Genomic DNA, 23,959 nt, shown 5'->3' on the forward strand with positions numbered 1-23,959 from the left:
CTAATTTTGCCATAATTGTTTTACAGTTTATTTCACTAGACTCTCGAGTTCTGGAACCCCATTTAAGCCTAACAGGTCCTGAGAAAGGTATTGTGTTTCATTTCATTTGGCCATTTTATTGGATAAAGCTTTGGGCTCGGGTTGGGCTTCCTTTTGGGTATTTTCAAACGTATGATATGATAAGACATTTCTCTCTTTCTCTCTCTGACTGTTACAATCATCTGCATCCATTTGTGTCATGTGTGTGCAAATCGTCGTGCACATTAGCCTGGTAAGCTAAGCTAACAGTCAATAAGGGATGAAATAAAGCAAAATATAACTTTAGGTCTTCGTCCAGGCTCGTATCTCGTATCACTGGTTGGATCGCTGGTTGGATCTTAAAGAATAGGTTCAGATCAACAGAACAAGGATTGTGGATTTTGACCCCCATCTCTTAAGGTGTAGTCATGTTACAAAGGTACCACTTCACAGCAAGTATGAACAGGAGGAAAGCTAAGGTGCTGATCTGATTCAGTGCAACAACAGCTGAATCTAACTATAAATCGAGGAATCTCTGTATGTGTGTGCATGTGTGTGTCTGTTGTCTTTCAAATGATACCGTTCATCCAATCTACTTCACAATTTGTTTCCTGGGTACCCAATTAACTTGGCATTTGGAATTTGGAGCAGTTTGGACAGCATTGAATATTGGATATTAACAAACTCTCTAAGATTCTCTCTAAGGTAAATGCAGTCGTACAATGTTTTCCTCTGAAGTTGAAGTACACAGTAAGTCAGTAGTATACAGTGTGGTTGCATATTAAGTGCTTTGAGGTCCCTTTGTAAGTCATTTTGGGGTACAATGGTTCTGAAGAAAGCTGCAAGCAGCAATACAGGAGGCCAAGCAATCGGCCCGTTCCAAACAGGCACGTTTTGAACGGGCACTGTACTAGTATGTTAAAATTCCCAATAACACACACTGCCAGAAACCACTTATTATAAATTCAAAGGTCAGTGTATGTAATTACACAATTTGAAAAAGCCAGAGAAAACACAAGAGAAAAGGAGAAAAGACAGATGTTATATACCTGCATCAATTTACCTGGATGTTAACATTCCTAGCATTCAGTAAATTATCCGACCTGATACTCTTACAACTTACTATATATATACACAACTAAACATTATGCAATATAAAGTTGCATAACCCTGTTGATAAGTCATGGAATATCATACACTTGGAATTATAATGACAAAATGCAGTCTTATTACATTACAGTTATGTAAGATGTTATCGCAACACTAACACTCAGAGATTTATGATGCAGGGAGACACCAAACCTCTGAGTCACAGATAGAACAAATCTGGGGGGTATTTTCATAAATTCCACTCGCTGGTTCTCATGAAAACCACCTCGCTGTTTAGGTTTCTGAAATGGAAAATCCATCTCTTATGTGCTCCCCCTCCCTGCCTTGCCTTTCACTCTACACGCTGTAGTGCCCACATCGTCCTCCTCTCTTTTTACTACTCAGGAGAAAAGCATGACGATTGTGATTTAGTATGGTTTTAGTTAGTTAGTTAGTTAGTTAAGCCTTTGACAGTCTGAAGCTTTTTAAATATCATGGTTATGGACTGTTGGTCAGACAGAAGAAGTAATCTCAAGGAATTTGTAATTAACAATATTCTGACATTTAAAACGATTAACCAATTACACGATTAATCACTAATGAAAATGATCTTTAGTTGCAGCTCTACACATATCACTCCATATTTTTACTTTTTGTAGTTATTGTGCTATTTTATAAGCATACTAAGGGAAATATATAGTTCCCTGAAAAAAGTCTGTTGTTTCTATAGGTCTGGAAAACTGTTCATTTTCAGAACATAAAGTAAAAGTCTTGGACTATCTCAGTGCCCCTCTTCATCTATAACATAGAGAGAACACAGAAATCTACTGTATTATGGTGAAAGCAGTAAGCATCATAATCCTACTAAAATCAAAGAAAATGTCAGGTCTGGAAGAGGATGGATTTAGAATCAGTCATGTTTGGTGATACTGAAAGAGCTCACCTCATCTCCTTCCTCTGAGTGCTGGGAGAGCTGGTCATGGTCCATGATGCCAGCCTCGTCCTCCGTGGGCCCGTTGCCCACCCGCACCCCTCCGAACTTCTGCGTGCCCTGTTGGGTGAGTCCGGTGCATGATGAGGACACGCCTGTTTGCTTTAAAGACTGCTCTAGATTCTCTGCAGCGGTTTCTTCCCTCTTCTGGGACTAGATACAAAAGCCACAAGAGCTGTGTCTAGCTTAAAGCAAGCCTTGGGTTGAACGCTTTCTTCTTCATTTACTTTTTCTTTTTTTTAAGTAACAGGGCACCCAGTACAGTGAGTGAAGGCTTTCATTGCAAAATGAAATACATCCACCCATTTTGAAAAATGACAGTGCTCACTGGTTGAGTTGAACCTCAACAAACACAGTTAAAGACTCTATTTGTAAAGTATAGCTTGTAACTGTAACTGTACAACTTTAAATGGCTAAGAAGAAATCCTGGTCTGAATATGACTGAATTCAACATTTCCTGTTGGGTCACTGAGCTACCAGCAACATCCCATGCAGGCTATGCCATTCTAGAAAATGGCTAGCTAAGGTAAGCCACCTATTTTCTTAAAATGGCATCACAACAATATTAATTGACAACCTTTTTTTTTACTGAATGAAAATGAGACAAAAATGAAATACCTTTGAAATCAAAAAGTATAACAAAATGTATTACAATTTTTAACAACTATAATATTAAAGACAAAATAATGGACTCAATTACTTTTTTAATTCAAAATCTGACTTAATCTGCATGCATCATTGTATGCTGCTGATTGGTAGAGCAACATACTGCACCAGCATGTTAAATTTCTGTAACATTATGTCTCATAATGTAACGTAATGTCCGCTGAGACAAACCACAAATGCATGCACGCAGAAAACAAGCATTATAAAAAGCATAGTAGTAGTAACTTTAAATGTTACATAACATACAAATGGCTGTGGATGTAAGCCCCAGCATGCTTAGAAGACTTCAATTCTAGTCATAGTTCCATTATCTTTATTGTGACTATTATTGCCACTGTTCATCACCCCCCCAACTGGCACCGTCAGACACCCCCTACCAAGAGCCTGGGTCTGTCCCAGGTTTCTCCCTAAAAGGGAGTTCTTCCTCACCACTGTGGCACTAAATGCTTGCTCTTGGGGGAATTACTGGAATTGTTGGGTCTTTGTAAATTATAGAGTGTGGTCTAGACCTACTCTATCTGTAAAATATCTCGAGATAACTCTTGTTATGATTTGATACTATAAATAAAACTTAACTGAATTGAAATTTAAAAATGCACAACAAAATTTCACTGACAAAATGTCTTTAGTTTTGGTTAACTAAAGCTATAATCAACTTACTAAAATATAGCAAAAGCTAATATATTTTTGTTGAAAGACCAGGTGCCAATATTTACTTTATGTTTCCATAATTGTCAAGCGAATTTTAAGTGAACTTTAAAAAAAAAGAAAAAAAAGAAAACGCGAATTAAAAGGGTATCCATCAACTGGTTGCGAATAAACTAGAGTACGCGAAGTGTAGTTTCGTCACAAGTTGACGTTACGCATGGTTGTAGATTGCAAACCGTCGTGCTAAATCAAAAAGTTTATAAGTTCTTTGGCTAAATGGAGAGAGGGAGCATTGTACAAGTTGGCCACCTGGGCAGAATCCAGGGTTGTGGCAGAGACATTTGGTGTCAGCGAGACAAGCGTTCACCGCTGTGTAGATGAGGTGTGCAGGGCCATACCATTCAAGCTGTTGAACCAATTTGTCAATTTACCCGACGTGGCTGAGGCCCAGGCTACAGCGCAACGCAACTCCACTACGCACCTTATGCCCCAAGTGTACAGCGCCCTTGTGACTTACATGTTCGCTACGTCACAACTTATTCGGCAAAGCTGTTTCCATCTCCCATTTTGCGCATTAACCGTTTTGTCGAAAAAGGCAAAAACCACCTTAAGCAAGCGCCAAAACTTTTTTGCAGGTTTTTTTTCCTCAAATTTTGCCGTTTCCATCAACATTTTCTAATGTGATACTTCAAAATGCACATAAAAATAAATTGATGGAAACATGACTAGTGACTGGCACTCTACTTACTAAGTTAATATGTAGGACTCTTCTCATGAACATGGTAAACACAACCATAGATTATAATTGGTACTGATCTTTAGTCTGATAGGACTGCAGTTTTTGAGGTTTAAGACAACCAGTGAGAGCAATGAGAGCATGAGGCTGATCAGGTATTTCGAGTAATTCATATTTGTTGGATGTATAGCATTTTGGATAAGAACTTGTCAAATATATAGGTAGAATAAGAGAGTACAAGTGGCAGATATTTAGCTGTTAGGGTGCCCTCAGTCTGTGTATTTCTACCAAATTTTCCACTAAAATATGAGCGTTTCCAAGACAGGCTTTAACCATTTTTCATGGCAACACAACCAACCACATTACACAGTACAATGCATTGAAATGAATGGCAGAATAGGAGTAGAAAAAAAAAGGTTATACCAAAGGTTATAAATGTTACTCATCAAAGGTGGCAGTAAGGTTATAGGTGGGGTCAGATCCACATACCAGGTGCTTTTTCCACAGGTGCTGACGCCGAAGCACCAAAGTTTTCACAATCAGCATACAGGGTACACATGCAAGGGCAATCAGCACCAACAAAATCTGGATCCCCATCTACAGATTCAAACAGAGAGAGGTTAACAAGGTGTTGGTGATGTGTAGCAGTGATCAGACGATGCTAATTTCCTGAACAGATCCTGGTGAGGCCTAACTCACAGCTGGTACGGAAAAAACTCAGCAGTTTGTCTCATTCTCGACTAATTACAAGCTTTCTTTATTTTACTTGCAGCACAGGTACTACTTGTTACAGTTATTTGTTGTTTTAAATATAAAAAGTAATGTGCTGATCTGAAGACATAACAGATATATAAGAATAAAGGCCGACTGATTACCTCTACGCTTACAAATTCAAGCTGTTAAAAGGAGAGCAGACTTTTCCGCAAGCTTGTTCTCTGGATTTAATCTTTACATGTATGCGTGCATATACTGTTCATAACTACGTAATTCACATGTATATATAGTAACCTATTATATGGATCATTTAATATCTATTCCAGCATAACGCTGATTCTGATTCATCTGCACGAACAAAGAGCAGGACATAAACACTATGCTGGTAAATTGTTGGTCTGCCTAAATGGATGTGGTCCTTTGGAATAAACCTCCCTTTGGCTGACTTTGTTTGTTGTCATGTTTCTTTGTTCCCCTCTCCTTTCCAATGTATTGTATTGCTTCAAGTGCGTGTGAGAGAGTGAGAAACCTCTTGATGAGGGCTGGGCGATACCTTAATAACTATAAGTAACCCTACATGATATTGAGAAACTTTGATATATTGATGATTGCGTGATGATGTACCGTACCAACAGCCAATCACATTTCAGAAACAACTATTTCTAACCAATCATATCAGGAACTGACACCACTCATCCCAAAATAGTCATAGTAAGGTTGGTTGAGTTAGCTGAAGACACCACGTGTTTGTTTTGGTATAAAAAGCCACACAGATGGAAAAGATAGAAATACTGTAGGTGTCGGCACAAAAACACCTAAAACGTTAAGAGCTGTGGTGGATAAACAAGTTAATAGGAAATTGGTGGTATGGTAATATTTTGCCCACTGATAGCCCTGTTTGGCCATGCAGTGGTTGAAACTATCCAAAAACAGGGCTTGGTGACTTAAAGTCCTGTTTAGTGGGAAAGTTTAACATCTGTGCATTTTCTAAATCAAGCACTTAGTCCAAATCCCCAAAGCCTTTTCTCTTGGAAAAGCAAAAGACAAGAAAGCGTAATTCTGACCTCTGTGCAACTTGTCCATTTACATTATAGAATGAAGTTGAATGGTGTCATTGCCGACCCTTGTGGCTGATGGGAGAAAATAACCCACTACAACTGCAGTTCAGTGGTTTGTACGGCTGGTAAAAAAGTTACAGCAGTTGTCATCAACTGTAGATGTAGTGGGTGTTTTAGCCCCATCGGCCACAGGAGGCTGTAAGACAGAAACAGAGTGGGGCACAAACGATGTGCTCAAAACTCCCGTGATCAAAAAGGTGAGAATGATGAAATGTTTTCAAAGCTGTATATTTCATTTTTTACAAGAGAAAGGCTTCATATGGTTACCTTTCCCACCTCTTAAAAAGTGTAGCGTACAATGTAAAGCATCAATATGAAGCATTTGTCTACACAGTCTACCACACAATAGATGAAATGGGGCTAGGCTACTTACAGTATAGCCCCAATTTGGAAAATATTTTGATAAAAAAAAAGAAAAGAAAATGCCATATCGCCCATCCCTACTCTCGACCTAGAAAATGAAGATGGAAAACTAGGTAGACTGGTAACTAGCAGGTAACTAGCTGGGCAAATGAGTTACCCAATAATATCTCCCTCTGACTCTCTGATATGTATCAAGAGCCAGAATGTTTTAAACTCAAAGCTAAAATCCTGCTGGAGTAGAGCCAAAGAAAATGAAAACATTTCACTGACCTAATACTTTGCGGCTGCACTGTAGGTCTGGCTAGCAGAGTATGATATCACAGTAGTTTGAAAGACTGTCCTTTAACTGGACAATCTGAGTTCAAGTCTGCAAGAATAACTCCTACAGAAGTATCCTAGTGCAAGACACAAAATCCCTGCCAGCTCCAGTGCTGCTGTTCTGTAGCTGACCTCTGACCAGAAGAAAAAGTAATATATACAGTATATTTAATTACTATTATTTAGTGTATATATATATACACTAAATACACAATAATAATAGCATATTATATAATATACTATATAGTATATTATATAATATGCTATTATTATTGTTTGCTATGAGGGAGGGGCAGGACGCTAGAAGAGGCAGAGGGGTGAATGAGGGAAGGAGCACCTGTCCCTTGTAGAGGGGCTTGTTGATGGGGTCGTTGTAGTTGAAGAGACACATGTTGATGAAGTGGATGAGCAGGCTGGGCGCGTCCTTGGAGGTGAAGGCATCATAGGCTGTCCACTTGTAGAAGACCAGCAGAGCGAGGTAGCCAAACAGGCTCGCCATAAAGACGATCTCTGGGATGAAGCCCAGGAAGATGTTCAGTGGCTTCTTGAAGTACCTGAAGTCAGTTAACAACACAAACGAACAGCGCTGCTATGTTGGTGATGGAGAATCTAGCGTGGCATTTGTCGAGCAGTTTCACTGATGTTGGCCTGCAGTGAAAATATAATCAACCAGCAGGTGAATTTTGTTAGATAGTGTAGCACTGGCATTGTCAACCAGAACAGTTTCCATCCAGGGCGATTGTTTCATCACATTCCATCAGTGTTATTGTATGCATTCGTATTGATATCATAACAGTGTTTCCTGTGGAATGAGAGGTTTGTTGTGGGTATTGTGGACATTGTTTTCCTTTGGGATGCTTTTTTTTTTGCTTTGGCGGCACAGATTTTGCCATGGTGAAAAACATTTTCATCCTTTGTGGACATATAGGCGAAAACCTCAAACAATTTCAAACTACATAAAACCTGGCATAGAACATGTATAGTACAATTGGCATGCCAAGTGATGGCAGGTCTGAGTAGTTTTAGGGCCTCAGTGGACTTCAAATGAAGTTTGTTTCAGATCGTCTTCCAATAGCATCTGCCAATTCTTTGTAGGTTTGAACTTCTCTCTCAAGCTTTCTTTGCTCATTCTTCACAGAACTATTTTCATCACTTTCTGTGCAAACAACTGAGCAGAACACTGAAGTGTGCACCATTATCCCCATTTGTATGATTCATTACTCGCCTTTTTCTTTATTTTATGCCTTTGAGTGTGGCCATTCAAATCAGGTGCAAACTAAGTGAAAACTGAGAAAGACCCAATGGTTTAGGTGTTCATTTTCAGCATTGCTGTTGAGTGTAGTACTTACAGGTGGTTGAAGAGACTGAGAGACACTCCAAACAGCATGTGGATGACACCCAGGATCACAGACATCTTCATCTTGAATGAGTTGAGGAAGGTCAGCTTGTTTGTGGCAAGATTCCAGATCTGCAGAGATTACACAACAAGCTCAAATGTTTGAGACCAACCAAGGTGTGACTGTTCCTTATCTTTCTTTCTTTTTGCATTAGTGTGTGCTAACATTAGCCAAATATATTATTTTCTCCTTTGTGTTAATTATTTTAGTCATTCAGTCTACTGCAGATGCCATTCTTTAAAAACAGCTCACAGATAAGTAGGTAAGTAAAATGTATTTATAGAGTGCTTTTCACAGATACAAATAACAGTGCTTTACATAAAACATATGAGATGCTACTTTTTTTTAAAGGCTCAATAATGTCCTATAACAGCCGGGTACTGTAGCTTTTTAGCATACATTACTCAAACAGGAGGAAATAGTGCATTTGTTGGGTACTATTTTCAGCGTGGATTAATCCACATTTGGTGCTCTAGTGAGTATTTTGGGCAGCAGGGCGGTGGATTTGGGATTGATTCAAAATAAACTACAAACTCAATTCCAATGAAGTTGGGACGTTGTGTGAAACGTAAATAAAAACAGAATACAATGATTTGCTAATCCTTTTCAAATTATATGCAAATGAATACACTACAAAGACAAGATATTTAAAAAGCTCACGCAGTTGTTCTCAAAGTGGTGAGCCTCGCCCCATCCTTGCTTGTGAATGACTGAACTTTTTTGGGGATGCTCCTTTTATACCCAATCATGACCAATTAACCTGCTCACCTGTGGAATGTTCCAAACAGGGGGGTTTTTAGCATTCCTCAACTTTCCCAGTCTTTGTTGCCCCTGTCCCAGCTTTTATGGAACTTGTTGCAGGCATCAAATTCAAAATGAGTGAATATTTGCAAAAAAACAATAAAGTTTATCAGTTTTATCATTAAATATCTTGTCTGTGTAGTGTATTCAATTGAAATCATTGTATTCCGTTTTTATTTTTGTTTTACACAATGTCCCAACTTCCTTGGAATTGGGGTTTGTAGTCTCACCTGCCCCCCAGTGCAACAGTGTGGATCACTGATGTGTTTTTAATAGCTTTTGGACAACAATGGAGCTCTACGGTATGGTGCAGAGAAATATGATCTATCAGCCTTTGGATACACAACAATTCTTGTTTGCACTGTGATTCTTACCAGAGAAACAACTGCCAACTACTTATTTTAGTTATTTTAGTGAGTGTTTTACCGGGTCAATTCCAAGAGGATAAGGCCCGTTGAAGACACCAGGAACTGCTGGATCTAACTGTAGAACTGCATTTTCATCAAGTGTCTCATACCTAGAACAGATCAGCAGGAAATGAAAGAATGTATTTTAATAAAGCAGATTATTTACATGCTGCAGGTTTTAGAGGGAACAGCAATGCATTTTAGAAGATGAGTCTACCACATAGAGTATTAAGATTTATAAAATCACATGTATGTCAATAGTATGTTATATGATGAAAGAACAGAGAATGGGTAGATAACACCTGAATGGATCTGAGTGGTGTAAAAGGATCCTACATTATCATGCACAATTTAATTTCCTGACACTATCTGAATACTTTGGTCAGTTCTCTATATGCTCAATCTTTGACAGCTTATTTTACAGGTGTATAATTTCCTAATTATTTCCTAGGAAGTTTCCTGGAAAATTAAGTCAATGTTCAATTTAGTTTCTAGCGTAGCCTAAAGACCTTTAGACAGAGCACAGCAGGAACTCTGACTATGCAAAACTGTGCATTGTTTCTTGACGATCAACAGTTAAAGGGTAACTACCGTTTTTTTCAACCTGGCCTATGTTCCTTTGTTTTTGTGTCTAAGTGACTGATGGGAACAACAATCTCTGACATTGGTCCAGTATTAGGCTAGATCACTGAGGTCGGCAGTGGAGAAACAAGCTACAATGTAAGTTAATAGGGCAATTGTCCAGCTTGTATTTACTTTCACAAAAGTGATCATTTTGCTGCTGACAGACTCAGATTAATATTCTGTGTCTGACAACATTATGGAAAGGATCCATTCAGATATAGACCTTTAAAACCTCTTTGAAACCCACCAGACTCCATTTAAAAAAGCAATACTTTTAGCGTGTATAGAGCCAACATATTTTTTTTTTTTTTTATAATTCAGACACTTAGAATATTAATCTGAGGCTGTCAGCGGCAAACGAGCACTTTTGTGAAGGTAAATACAAGCTGGACTATTAACTTACATTGTAGCTTGTTTCACCACTGCCAACTGCAGCGATCTCTCTTAATGCTGGACCAATGTCAAAGATTGTTGTTCCCATCAGTCACTGAGACACAAAACATATGAAAATAGGCCAGATTGAAAAAAACAGTAGTTATCCTTTAATCCATCCACACAGTTCTTTTCTACAGTGTCTTCTCAGTGTGTTCCTGTAAAGGCACAATGGTGCCAAACCAGGCCAACCTCACTGTGACAACAAGACTTCAGGTAAATGTTTTTACTGTTTGTGTTCAGATTAAACAAACGTGTAACATGTTCATTAGTGAGCTTTGGACGGAACCAGGCTAGCTGTTTCCCCTTGCCTTCAGTCTTTATGCTAAGCTAGACTAAACACGCCCTGACTCCAGCCCTGTACATATGAGACTGATATGGGATGTATGATAATATATATGATAAATATTAATATTTCCCAAAATGTTGAACCATTCCTTTGATATTTTTTGACCATTTTCATGGCAAATTTACAAAAATACTAAAGTTAGGCATGGTGCTGAACTTCATCTATTGATTTGTGGTAGATAAAGTAGACTAACTTCAAGAAAACATTAGTAAAAAACAGGGATGGGGGTCATCTCAAACAGTATCACTGCAAGCAGAGCTGGTGGCTGACTTACGTCCAGTTGGCTCCTTTGGGGCCAAACATGGGCCTAACGCTCCATCCAGAGCCGAACATGTTGAGTGACTTGGAGAAGCAGTCGTTGTAAATGATTCCGGTGTAGACAGAGAACATCCCCATCAGCAGGATGATGTAGCGACCAGCAAACACCATGTTGAACATCTACAGAGACACACAACAACTTGGAAATATAATTTGCGTGTGTTTGTAACATGTGTACTGTGAGGTTTAAAAGTTTTAATCAATGTATTTCTTCTTTATGTCTTACTGTACCTCGTTGTCACTCTTCTGGGCGACGAGGCGACTCTCTCGGATGACCAAGTAGAGGGCAATACAGGTCATCAGCAAACCGTGACCCATGTCTCCAAACATCACCGCAAACAGGAAGGGGAAAGTAATGATAGTGTACGGAGCTGAAACAGGTGACACAGTAAGGGACCATCACACAACGCGGCTACAACAATCAAAACCACTCAAATATTCAGTCAGTCAAATATCAATCAGTATTGACTGTTGAAATGTCTAAGCTGCAAAAAGCTGCAAATGTTTTGTAATATCAAGGACACCTCCTCTCATGTGCTGAATGTCTGGTTCATTTTTTTTAAATAGCAGTTAAGCTACTGCCAATTAATTGAATTGATACTTCCAGCAGACATTTCACAGTAAAAGCTCACCAGGAAATGGAGGGAGTATGCACTTCAAAGCAGCTGAAAGGCTTTTAAGAAGTTGAATTATTGATGGTAGCTTAACAGCATTGCAAAAAACAACAAAATGGAAGCCACTCAAAAATAATTAGTGAATAAAAACAGTATTACTGTTCAAAAAGAGAAACTGAGAACAGAAGGGGAACAGGTTGAAATTAGAAAGAAAGGTCTGCTTTTTTTGGAGAAGTTACAGTATTCAAATACAACAGCCACAAAAATGACCACAGAATTGAGTCGGTTGACACTTCTTCCATAAAATAAGATATTTTTGCTGCTGCACTATTACAAGTGTCTGTGATCATTAATTCATATGTTAACTAATATGATGAGTAATGAATTAAAATATAGATAAACTAATTCCTGTATAACCTGGATTGATTTCCCGGTAGTTCCCAATGCCGTAGGCATCCACAATGTTCTGGAAGCCTGATGTGAACTTGTTGGTCTTATTGAAGGTAGGTGGAGTTTGCTTGGTCTGCATCCTGTTGAGAATGGACGGCACTGTGGAGCCGCTCCTCTCCTGTCAAATAAAGCCCTCACTTATCAGTCAAATACTGCCCACGTAGAAAGGGTAAGACCAGATGAATTAAAGAGGTCGCCACACAACCTTACGGCAATAGACGATAGAATAGATTTTCCCACTTTAGCGTTTAGCTTAGCGCAGCGCCATTGCAACCATTAACAACACTGGCTTGACCGCATCATCCACCCCAGCTCCACCCTCTAATCACAAATTGTCACATCCGGTTGCAAAAAACCAAGATGGCGACGACCGTAGCGCCAAACTTGAGGCTTCAAAATGGCAGTCCACAAACCACTGGATGGTGTCACGTATGCTACGTCCCCTAATTTCACAGTCTATGCTCATGACCTTAGAACAGTGGTTCCCAACCTGGGGTCCGGGCACCCCTCAGGGAGGCAGCAAAGATCACAGGGGGTGCGTGCGCAAGTCTTTATCTGGTTTGAGGTTGAGGTAAAAAAAAAATATTTGCACATGTTAAACAAATTATGATAATACACTAGAATATATAATGTATACAAAAGTCTGTATAAAAACTATATATTTTTGTTCTGGCTTAAAATTGTAGGCAGGCTACTTAGTAGGCCAAACCTCCGGGACATCTTAACCTGGGACCCTTGCTGTCATCAGGTCAGCTGCTAGCTGCTAGCGTCCTCGTTTGTCCTGCCGCCACAGCATCACTATTTTATGAATGAAACATGGCGGAGAAACGTAAAAGTGCTGATAACTCCTCTGTATCAAAAAAGAAAGTAAGGCTCTATCTCGAGAGTTACCTCAACTTCGGTTTCGGAGGGGGGGCTCAGCTTTTCTTAGACATATGTAGGGGGGGGCGCCAAGGAAAAAAGGTTGGGAACCCACTGCCTTAGAACATTCATGTCAATTTTAAAGTAGGACTGCAATTAATACTGTATACATATATATGTTTGGTGTTTGTTTTGGCTTTGGCACTTTTCAATTCAATTTTACCCATTTTTTTGCACCGATAGCGCCCAATATTGTTCTCCAGTGGACAAGCATTTGTACGACTGACGATTGTAGTACTGTAATTTGATTGGTGCAGTCATTTCACAGTTTAGTGGCAGGAACTACAATTTGTGTGCTATCAATTCCAACAGCCTGGCTAGACCTCTCACCCTCTATACTGTGGGATGAACACAGCACTGGGTGTGTGAGAGCTGCCAATGACTCAGCAAGTGTTGAAATAATATTAAAAGAAAAGCAATTTTGTGTGCTATTTTTTGCAAGCTAGCCTTCCTAGCTTCCACTTTCTAAGTGGAATACAAACTTAACAGCACAATGGGTCCTCACAAACGCTGAATGATGTAAAAAGGACAGTCAGCTTAAATCACTAATTATCATCATTCATAAGCGAAACACTATGACGCTCTCCAGTTTGCAGGCAAAAACCGCCACTCAGAGGATCGAGGCTTAAAAGCTATTTCCACAATTATGTGCAAATGTAGTTTATCCTCTTCTGAAATGTGAAAATATGCAGCTGTAGGATCATCATAATTTATATTTTCTTTCTCAAAAAAAAGTGAGGAGAATTCACATTTCAGTTTATCTTTAACACAGCTAAACACCAGCAGAGATGTTGTGGCTATATACCGATATTTCTCCAGCAGCAGCCATATTCATATTATTTTATAAAGTTGCTACTGTCCATATAACTAATACATGTTTGTTCTTAGTTTCATCATAGAATAGGAAAAGCCAAAACATACAAGTGTAAGTGTTTTATAATATTGCTCTATTTAGCAGCACTTGGTACAATATAAAATGTGTCACAACTCATGAGTGTGGAGTGACAGTTCACAACAACAGGAAGCAGAGCCACAGAGATTCAATAGAGTCGGCATTTTACTCTGGTAGAAGTAAAATTGCTGGTAAAAGCCAGCCAAAATAAAAGCATACAATAGATCAATAATATCTTAAACCATTTTTAATTGTTACCCATGACTTTACAGTTGCAATGTGTAAAGGACAAGAAGAGAATAATATATGATACTTACACTACACAACAAAAACAAGAATATGAAATACACAACCAAACCAAAAAAAACTAAAAACAACTTACCGTCCCTCTTCGCAGAGCAAACTGGATGGAGTCCAGGTCTGAGACAGGACACCACACCTCAGCAATCAGACACTTCTGGGTCACGTCGATGTTGCACAGGTTGAGTGTATGGTAGATAGCCTTCATCTTCCTCACCTTGATGAACCACACCCGCATGGTCTTAGAGGCGGCCTGCAGCACTCGCTGACGGTGGTCCTCTGTTTGGTTCAGCACCTACAGTAGAAGTGTGGGGCGATTTGTTTTAGATTGTAGATCCTGGTCCAGTCAACACTGGATATACGGATGGTGTAAGCCTTGACAGTGTTATAGGCTCACCTATGCTAACCACAGCACAAAGCCTGCTGCTTTGGTAAGTATTTTTATATTTTTTTAAAGTAAAAGTTTATTTTTCACTTGCCGTTTTTTTTTGGTGTTCCACCTATGTGTGTTGTATCCAATGGCATTTAAGACTACACTTGTTGCTTATTTTCATGGCTTTGTGATATGAACATAATGTGAGCTAAACATCTGGAATGTGTAGTATTTGTGATGTAAACATGTTGACAAATGGTAGAAATTGATTGATTTTACTGTTCTGGCTTGAAGTCCCAGGTACTGTTTATGCACATAATTAGATTTTCTATGTAAACCTGAGTAGAATGCTCTATATTGTATTCGAGTGTAATACATTGCATTTGGTTGGCAGGCTGAGCCTACAGCAGACCTTTCAAGCAGAACCAGGCTTTTTTTCCAGGCTTAATAAGGGCAAACTTTAGGAAACCACAACACTATGAGACAGGACAAAGGTCTTTCACAGATAAGGACTAATGCACAAGAAAACACCCGTCTACACTATGAGAGCTTTTGTAATTTGATTGGAAATCCATTTTCTAAAGGAAAGCTGAGCAACAGCCTGAACACAGGCATCCTGTTACGCAAAGTTTCTGATTAATTTCTTGTTGTTTAGTGAGCAGTAGTTTGACAAAGAGTACAAAGACCCTTTGAAAGAATGAATGAATGAATTAAAAAAAGAACAACACTGCTAATGGTAATTTGGCTTAAACAATAAGCACTTTACTCCAAGGTCAACCACCTCTATGAAAACTGACTCTTACTTTACTCAATTTACATTTTTGAGAACCTATTTTGGTTTATGTAATGTGTGATGGGAGGTGAAGTTCCATTTTAGTGACGAACGTACCATCTGGAGGTCGTCAATGCGGCTGTTGACTCCAGCTAGCATTTCCTTCCTCTCCTGTGGGGTCTCTGGACATGGGTAGAGTGAGGCACGGAACCTGGAAAAACCAACAGAGTCAGCTCACAGCATCTAACACATACTGTACTGTACTTTGTCCATGTTTCCATCATGTTTCCTTCTTTCTTACTCTGTTTATTTATGATGCACACATGAAAGGGTGCAATTCTTGCACGGTGGAGTTGAAAAAGGTACTCCAGTGATTTAGCTGAGCACTTCAACAAAGTTGGGGACTTGCAAGTGACAGATAAAAAAAAAGAAAGGGGGGGTGGGGGATACCTCACCAGGCAACGCAACTAATAGCTATAGAACTTTTCTGCCTGGTAAACACTTTGTGTGTTTGTAACACTGACATTATAAATACGTAGTCTCTATGCCCAAGCCAAGATAACCATGTGTAAAATCAATGGAGTGCCCCGTTAATGGCCTGAAATCCCAGATGGTGTTGTGACATCAAGCGAAAACCACCAAAGCAGTACTGGGAACCTCAATTCCTTAAATGGCCACTTGATGTTAGCTCCAAGAAAATATTGACCATTTACCATTGGTCAACATGTATGACCATTCTTGTCCCTTACTTTCTATGGTCTATTATGGCACCATTGCTAGTCTGGATAAACAGCATTCTTATGGATCCCACTGTAGTTGTGGACCAATATAGTCCTGCCTATTTTCTATTCTGCTTAGAAAATAGTATTTAGGCATCTTCCTCTGTAACACCCACCCCTCACAGATCTTCTTCACCCTGTTCTTCAGCTGGTCACCTTGGAAGAAGATAATGAACACTGATTTGTGGACTTGGTCTCCCTGTTGGGAAGAGAAGAAGTTTTTAGAAACCTACACTCACTTACACAACTCACAGATGAGTCGTGTTTCTGTTTCTAATATGTCAAAATGTCAATTATCATGTTATGAATAGGTAGGACTGATTTTTGCTTGCTTCTTTTTACTTTTTCTTCTTAATATGTTACTTTACTAGTCTCTATGATTGTGCGTCATGTGTGCTGACCGTGGCGGGGTCCTCCAGAGGGTCCTCAATCTCTGCCTTCCTTAAGAAGACGTTACCGCGACACACTCTCCACAGCATCCTCTCAAAGGTTGGAATCCTCTCTCTGCTGATAACTCCAGCCACAAACCTGCACAGACAAAACATACAAGTTCTGAGTCGATAACCCAAAACAAACGGATGACTGTATCTACACAGTCAGGCTTTTGAGTGGCAAGAAAAACAGATTGTTGTTAAAAAGAGTGATATATAAATGGCAGTGACAATTTTAATGTTCATTACCTGACATTAATCATACTTGGTCAGCAGGCTAGCTAACTAGTTTACTTGGATATCTACCAGCTATTATGGAAACCCAACACAGCGGTGACGTATATAAAAATGACAATGTTTCAAATAATGATGACACATCATAGAGCACAATTCTACCTAAGTTTTGTTTTTATCATGCACAAGGCTAAAAATGCACAATGGTGACCAGTGTTGGTCAGTAACGAATTACTTAGCAATATACAGTCAGGTCCATAAATATTGGGACATCGACACAATTCTAATCTTTTTGGCTCTATACACCACCACAATGGAGTTGAAATGAAACGAACAAGATGTGCTTTAACTGCAGACTTTCAGCTTTAATTTGAGGGTATTTACATCCAAATCAGGTGAACGGTGTAGGAATTACAACAGTTTGTATATGTGCCTCGCACTTTTTAAGGGACCAAAAGTAATGGGACAGATTAACAATCATAAATCAAACTTTCACTTTTTAATACTTGGTTGCAAATCCTTTGCATTCAATTCCAGCCTGAAGTCTGGAAGGCATAGACATCACCAGACGCTGGGTTTCATCCCTGGTGATGCTCTGCCAGGCCTCTGCAACTGTCTTCAGTTCCTGCTTGTTCTTGGGGCATTTTCCCTTCAGTTTTGTCTTCAGCAAGTGAAATGCATGCTCAATCGGATTCAGGTCAGGTGATTGACTTGGCCATTGCGTAACATTCCACTTCTTTCCCTTAAAAAACTCTTTGGTTGCTTTCGCAGTATGCTTCGGGTCATTGTCCACCTGCACTGTGAAGCGCCGTCCAATGAGTTCTGAAGCATTTGGCTGAATATGAGCAGATAATATTGCCCGAAACACTTTCATCAGCAATTCATCCTGCTGCTTTTGTCAGCAGTCACATCATCAATAAATACAAGAGAAGCAGTTCCATTGGCAGCCATACATGCCCACGCCATGACACTACCACCACCATACTTCACTGATGAGGTGGTATGCTTTGGATCATGAGCAGTTCCTTTCCTTCTCCATACTCTTCTCTTCCCATCACTCTGGTACAAGTTGATCTTTGTCTCATCTGTCCATAGGATGTTGTTCCAGAAATGTGAAGGCTTTTTTAGATGTTGTTTGGCAAACTCTAATCTGGCCTTCCTGTTTTTGAGGCTCACCAATGGTTTACATCTTGTAGTGAACCCTCTGTATTCACTCTGGTGAAGTCTTCTCTTGATTGTTGACTTTGACACACATACACCTACCTCCTGGAGAGTGTTCTTGATCTGGCCAACTGTTGTGAAGGGTGTTTTCTTCACCAGGGAAAGTATTCTTCGGTCATCCACCACAGTTGTTTTCCGTGGTCTTCCGGGTCTCTTGCTGTTGCTGAGCTCACCGGTGCGTTCTTTCTTTTAAGAATGTTCCAAACAGTTGATTTGGCCACACCTAATGTTTTTGCTATCTCTCTGATGGGTTTGTTTAGATTTTTCAGCCTAATGATGGCTTGCTTCACTGATAGTGACAGCTCTTTGGATCTCATATTGAGAGTTGACAGCAACAGATTCCAAATGCAAATAGCACACTTGAAATGAACTCTGGACCTTTTATCTGCTCCTTGTAAATGGGATAATGAGGGAATAACACACACCTGGCCATGGAACAGCTGAGCAGCCAATTGTCCCATTACTTTTGGTCCCTTAGAAAGTGGGAGGCACATATACAAACTGTTGTAATTCCTACACCGTTCACCTGATTTGGATGTAAATACCCTCAAATTAAAGCTGAAAGTCTGCAGTTAAAGCACATCTTGTTCGTTTCATTTCAACTCCATTGTGGTGGTGTATAGAGCCAAAAAGATTAGAATTGTGTCGATGTCCCAATATTTATGGACCTGACTGTATTACTGTAATATTAATACTTTCCACAGTAACAAGTAGTGTAAGGGATTACAATTTCCAAAACCGTAATTATATTACAGTTACAAATCCAAGTAACACTGCATTACTGCGTTACCCAAATGTGATTTGATTATTGTCCCAGGTCAGCTTTCTTATATGATGACGTGACGTGTGTGCTTGTCATAATTTAGAGCGTAGCAGGTCAGGGCCAGGGCACGTCACATCACGTCGGCTACTAGCCAAAAAGCTTAACAAACAGCTGGAAGTATTGTCATCATATAAAGGCTTTGAGCCGTGTTGGTTACCTCGCTGACATCCAGCATGTCACTGTGAGCAGAGCAGAGCAGCGTCCCTCTCCTCTCTCACCTTGTGCACGCAGGCACAGCGAGTTACTATGGTTATGGGAATCTGCGTCGCCAGGTCCTTTTCATGATGTAAGCATATGTGAAACTCGACAAAAAACTTAATAGACCTATGTAAATGTGCGATAGTCTTTGTAACATACAGTAACAGCCTGAATGCAGAATGTGTGCAGTGTGGCTGATTTTTGACTCCTCTTGTATGGGTAATTATTGTTCCAATGAAGTAGAACGAATTCTTAAGGAGCTGTTTGCTTTTGGGGGGGGCACGAAAGTAATATAGTAATATAACAAGTAACGTAACTAATTACTTTTAATACTAAGTAACAAGTAAAGTAATATTAGTACTTTTTTAAGGAGTAATAAATTAAGATTTTACACTTCCTGAGTAACCTGCCCAACACTGATGGTGACACAATACACATTCCTGCCAATGGTTTCCCCTTATTTCACTAATCTATCTATCTAATGTGATAATGCACCAAGAAATGCATTAATGCACTATAGTCATTTTTCATTGCTGGTAAATGATAGTCACACATTTTCAAATTGTTTTAAGTAAAGCACTTATTTTATCAGTTATCTGAATATATGGCTGCTTCATCTGCTGAGGGACAATACATCAGGCCAAAATATGACAGCTGTTCTAAATAAATCACTAAGTATTTAGTAAAAAAAAATCTTTTGACTACAAATTAGTTGAGGACATCCTACTGACCACCAAAATATGATTTTATGTGATGTAATGTGTCATTTGAAATTTATATGACTATTTCAATATTTGCCAAGACAGCTTGAGAATGTGTTTTAGAGAATATGCTTTACCCCAGTCTGAGCGGGGCCCCGCGGCCCCCCTCACTGCCCTCCATCAGAGCTGATGACTCCTCCAGCAGGTTGGGATCCTCCATCTATCAAAGACATTAGGAAGACCTCGGTTACTTTGTTTAAAGAAGCACATCAATTGTGCGTCTCAGAGGGTGAAATAAGCAAACCTCATCAAAGAACTGCTGTGTTCGATGGAGGATGTGTTTGAGCTCCGTCAGCTCCAGGAAGTTCTTCTTCAGGGCTTCCTGGTTGGTGTTGATTTCCTTCAGTTCGTTCTCCAGCTTCTCAAAGGTGGCCTGCCAGTCACAATCAACAGTATAAATCCCAAATGCACATTGTGCTGTAACATGTACGCATCAACACTGTCAAATATAAATCCTGCACATTGTATATACTGCATATATATATATATATATATATATATATGCATATACTGTACATAATCACCACTTCATGTATATCCATTCAATATTTATTTATTTGGACTACTACGTATTTGTTGAGAGTTTACATAAGCACTTGACTTGTATTTCAAGTGGAAGTGTGTGTACACTATGTGCACAATATGTGTACACATACTTGGCCAATAAAGATAATTCTGATGAGGTGGAGTACATAACAATGTGCGGCTGCTGCGGCGAGGTCTGAGCCTCTATATATGGGCGCACGCTCTACCAGGTGAGCTACCCAGGCGCCCATGTTTTCATTGTACAGCACTTTGGTTGTTGTTTTTAAATTTGCTTTATAAATACATTTGGATTTGGATTTTGATCCTCTTAAATCAAAACCATAAGTAAAAAATTAAACCCTACTCTGGACACTATACGTAACACCTCCAAGCTCAGTTTCTTTGGCTATTCTCTTTTAAAGCCCTGACAAGGGCCATATAAGCAGTACCTCAGAAGAGGAAGTTCACACTTTACAACACAGAGCCACAGGAGGAGAATTTGCTGTGAGTTATTCTGAGTGGGGTGTTTGTGGAATATCGACCATGCAATTGTTGTTTTACCTTTCTACCAAGTCATCAGTATACATGGGTAAACTCATCAAAAGTCATCTAATACATTTAATCAATGTGTATTTATCATCATGGATCCCCTCTTCTGACCTTTGATAAAAATACATGTATCAATTAATAATGATTTATGATTTGATGAGTGATAATGACTGATGACTGATTACCTCTAGATCGATCATGTCCCTGGGAAAAGGGACCTCTGGATTTTCTCCGGTGTCAACAGTTGGGATATTAGCTTTCTTGATCTCCTTCTCCACAAACCCTGTTCAGCAAAGAGAATCAATGATGCAATACCTTACCAGTGTAAAACCAAGTTCTTTATATTTTTCCAGATGAGATGAAGACAAACTTCATAATTTTCTCATTGACACCGCTGTCATTTTGAAAAGTGTTACAGGTTTACTACAGGTTTCTTAGGCCTGGGAGTGGTAAAGCTCACTCAATACATACATAAAAACAAGTATATCCAAATCACATTAACTGTATGTGGTCTTAATCTGACAGGAGAAGTAAACTGAAGCTGGACTGACTCATTCAGTTGGTAGGAACTACACTGTGAGTTTGGCTGGGCCTGAATGTCATTTGTCTCATTACTTACTCAGTTTCCTGTCCATCTCCTCACATCTCCTCACTTCATTCACAAACTTGCGCTGGAACACGTTTACGTCTGGATTCAGCTGTGAGTGGACAAAAAGAGGGGGAAATGATTTTGACAGCGTAATTATGGATTTTAGCTAAAACTTTGTCTTATAATGTTCTATGTATAAATCCATTATGTATCATCAATACATGTGTCATTTCATATAAAAGAAAGCAAACAAGTAACACCACATGCTTCTAACAATTATCACTGGCTTTAATTACCAGCTGCAACAGCAACGCTGATATTGTTTTTACCTTGTGTGTGTGTGTGTGTGTGTGTGTGTGTGTGTGTGTGTGTGTGTGTGTGTGTGTGTGTGTGTGTGTGTGTGTGTGTGTGTGTGTGTCATCATGGCAAAATGTTGTCCTGGAGACTCCAACTGTAGGGGGAACTACCACAGAGGCGGTTTTGAGTACTTTGCCAAGTGTTTATATGTCTGTCTGTCTGCCTGTCTGTCTGCCTGTCTGTCTGTCTGTCTGTCTGTCTGCGGCCAAGTTTTGTCACAGAGATAGTGTCACAACTGTGCAAGATGTATTCAAGAAACTTTTCAGGTGTGTACTTAACAGTGATGGGAATAACGTCGTTATAAATAACGTCGTTACTAACGACGTTACTTTTTTTCAGTAATGAGTAATCTAATTGATTACTCTTCCCATCTTAATAACGCCGTTACCGTTACTGCCAAAAAATGCGGCACATTACTATATTTGAAGCTGTTTTTTTCATAAGACCAACTAGATCTCTGAGTCTGAGCCGAGAGGTAAATACTTTTTTTACTGTTCTTCCTGGGCAGTGCACGACGCTCCAGATGTTCCACCGTGGTCAGAAAGAACAGGGGAGACTCTTTGGTTCTCTCACTATGACTCTAGAGTCACTAATCGCCGTCACTCTCTCACTTCTCCCTCGCTCTATCACACACACACACACACACACACACACACACACACACACACGCCAGCTCGACGCACACACCAGCGCACAAGTATAAACATCAGGCCACTTACGTTATTTGCACTACAAAGAGTGTATATATTTGTTATTTATTTTTGGTATAGTGTTAACAAGCATCATTTCATTTTGCCCAGTTGTGGCCTGTTGAGGTGTTGTGTTATTTGTATTGATCCACTATATAAACATAATATCTACAAACATGGCATTTGATTGGAGGCTAGTCTCACTTTGTCCCACAGCAACATTAAAATACTTTAGATTTGTGTACATTGTTTCTGTTAATAATGTATTGTATTAAGTGTCCATTTCATTATAATATTCAGATGAATCATAAATAATTGAACATGCACATGTATTTTAAGTTCCATTAAAGAGGGGTAGGTGGAGGTGGGGTCACATTTGAGCATTTAAAAATGTACTTGAAAGTAACGCAATAGTTACTTTCTGAAGTAACTAGTTACTTTCATAATTTGTAACTGAATAACTAATTTAGTTACTTTTTGGAAGAAGTAACTAGTAACTGTAACTAATTACTCTTTTAAAGTAACTTGCCAACACTGGTACTTAAGATCAAAATGAAGTTCGAAGATGGGTGTGGTCCAAACAAGGGCGCCAGTAGTAGAGGGGTAAAAAATAGGAAAGAGGACCCCCCACTCTGTATATATGGGTGCGCGCTCTACCAGGTGAGCTACCCCAGGCTCAATGCAGGCTTCTCACCGCAAGATGGTTTCTAGTTTACTGTAATTAATGAGATTATTTCTGCCTTCAGAGGAGCTCTACCACCAAGAAATGGCATAGCATGGGTACATTCATACTCACATCTCTAAACTGGACCATGCCCAGCTCTCCCAGCTCGCTGACACAACAGTAAGCTGCCTCTGACTGGAGAAAGAGCTGGGCCAGGGTCATCTCCTCGCTCCTGAACAGTTCCCCCATGATGAGAACCACACTCCGCCACAGCTAGAACAAAGAAACAATGCACCTAGGACGGGAAGATACGTAAAATCATTAGTTTCAAATATCTTTAAAATACTGTATATTCATCAATTGTTTTACACAGGGAAAAGGTCAGGTCGAAGAACACATAAGAAACCTGTCTTTTCCTTATTATTTTATACAAATTAGAACAATATACAGTACTGTACGGTACTGTAGTCTCTGAATAAAAGCACAACAGATACTATACTATACTATACTGTGCAGTACAGTCTGACGCAACAGAGCAGTGAGGGTGAGCAGAACAACATACTATAATATAGGCCTATTATACTATTATACTACGCTATACTACGCTACTATACTACCAGTATATACATTGTGCTGTAATCAAGGCAGGATTACAAACACCACAAAGTGAGCAACTGTAGAGCTGCAACTAACAATTATTTTCATAATCGATTAATCTGCCGATTATTTCCTTGATTAATAGATTACTCGTTTTATAAAATTCCAGAAAACAGTGAGTCGAAGGTCACGTCTTAAAATGTCATGAATTTTTGGAATCTTTGCTTGAAG

The 23,959-nt window shown here is 39.4% G+C and overlaps 1 protein-coding gene across 1 annotated transcript in view; it reads right to left on the reverse strand.

The window, feature by feature from the left end:
- Window positions 1-23,420, reverse strand: part of LOC144536598 (V-type proton ATPase 116 kDa subunit a 1-like) — a 40,064-nt gene extending 16,644 nt beyond the window's left edge. Inside the window, exons 1-17 of the mRNA XM_078279815.1 lie at window positions 23,264-23,420; window positions 21,452-21,530; window positions 21,018-21,115; window positions 20,003-20,131; window positions 19,836-19,918; window positions 16,492-16,618; window positions 16,207-16,289; window positions 15,429-15,522; window positions 14,249-14,461; window positions 12,021-12,171; window positions 11,221-11,360; window positions 10,946-11,109; window positions 9,286-9,376; window positions 8,011-8,129; window positions 6,999-7,215; window positions 4,638-4,745; window positions 2,051-2,158 (exon numbers count right to left, since the gene is read on the reverse strand). Coding sequence (XP_078135941.1) covers window positions 2,051-2,158; window positions 4,638-4,745; window positions 6,999-7,215; window positions 8,011-8,129; window positions 9,286-9,376; window positions 10,946-11,109; window positions 11,221-11,360; window positions 12,021-12,171; window positions 14,249-14,461; window positions 15,429-15,522; window positions 16,207-16,289; window positions 16,492-16,618; window positions 19,836-19,918; window positions 20,003-20,131; window positions 21,018-21,115; window positions 21,452-21,530; window positions 23,264-23,380 — 2,121 coding nt within the window. The 5' untranslated portion in view covers window positions 23,381-23,420. The remainder of the gene's footprint in view (window positions 1-2,050; window positions 2,159-4,637; window positions 4,746-6,998; window positions 7,216-8,010; window positions 8,130-9,285; window positions 9,377-10,945; window positions 11,110-11,220; window positions 11,361-12,020; window positions 12,172-14,248; window positions 14,462-15,428; window positions 15,523-16,206; window positions 16,290-16,491; window positions 16,619-19,835; window positions 19,919-20,002; window positions 20,132-21,017; window positions 21,116-21,451; window positions 21,531-23,263) is intronic.
- Window positions 23,421-23,959: the final 539 nt, after the last annotated feature.

The sequence above is a fragment of the Sander vitreus genome, chromosome 21 (genome assembly GCF_031162955.1).
Source record: "Sander vitreus isolate 19-12246 chromosome 21, sanVit1, whole genome shotgun sequence".
Lineage (NCBI taxonomy): Eukaryota > Metazoa > Chordata > Actinopteri > Perciformes > Percidae > Sander > Sander vitreus.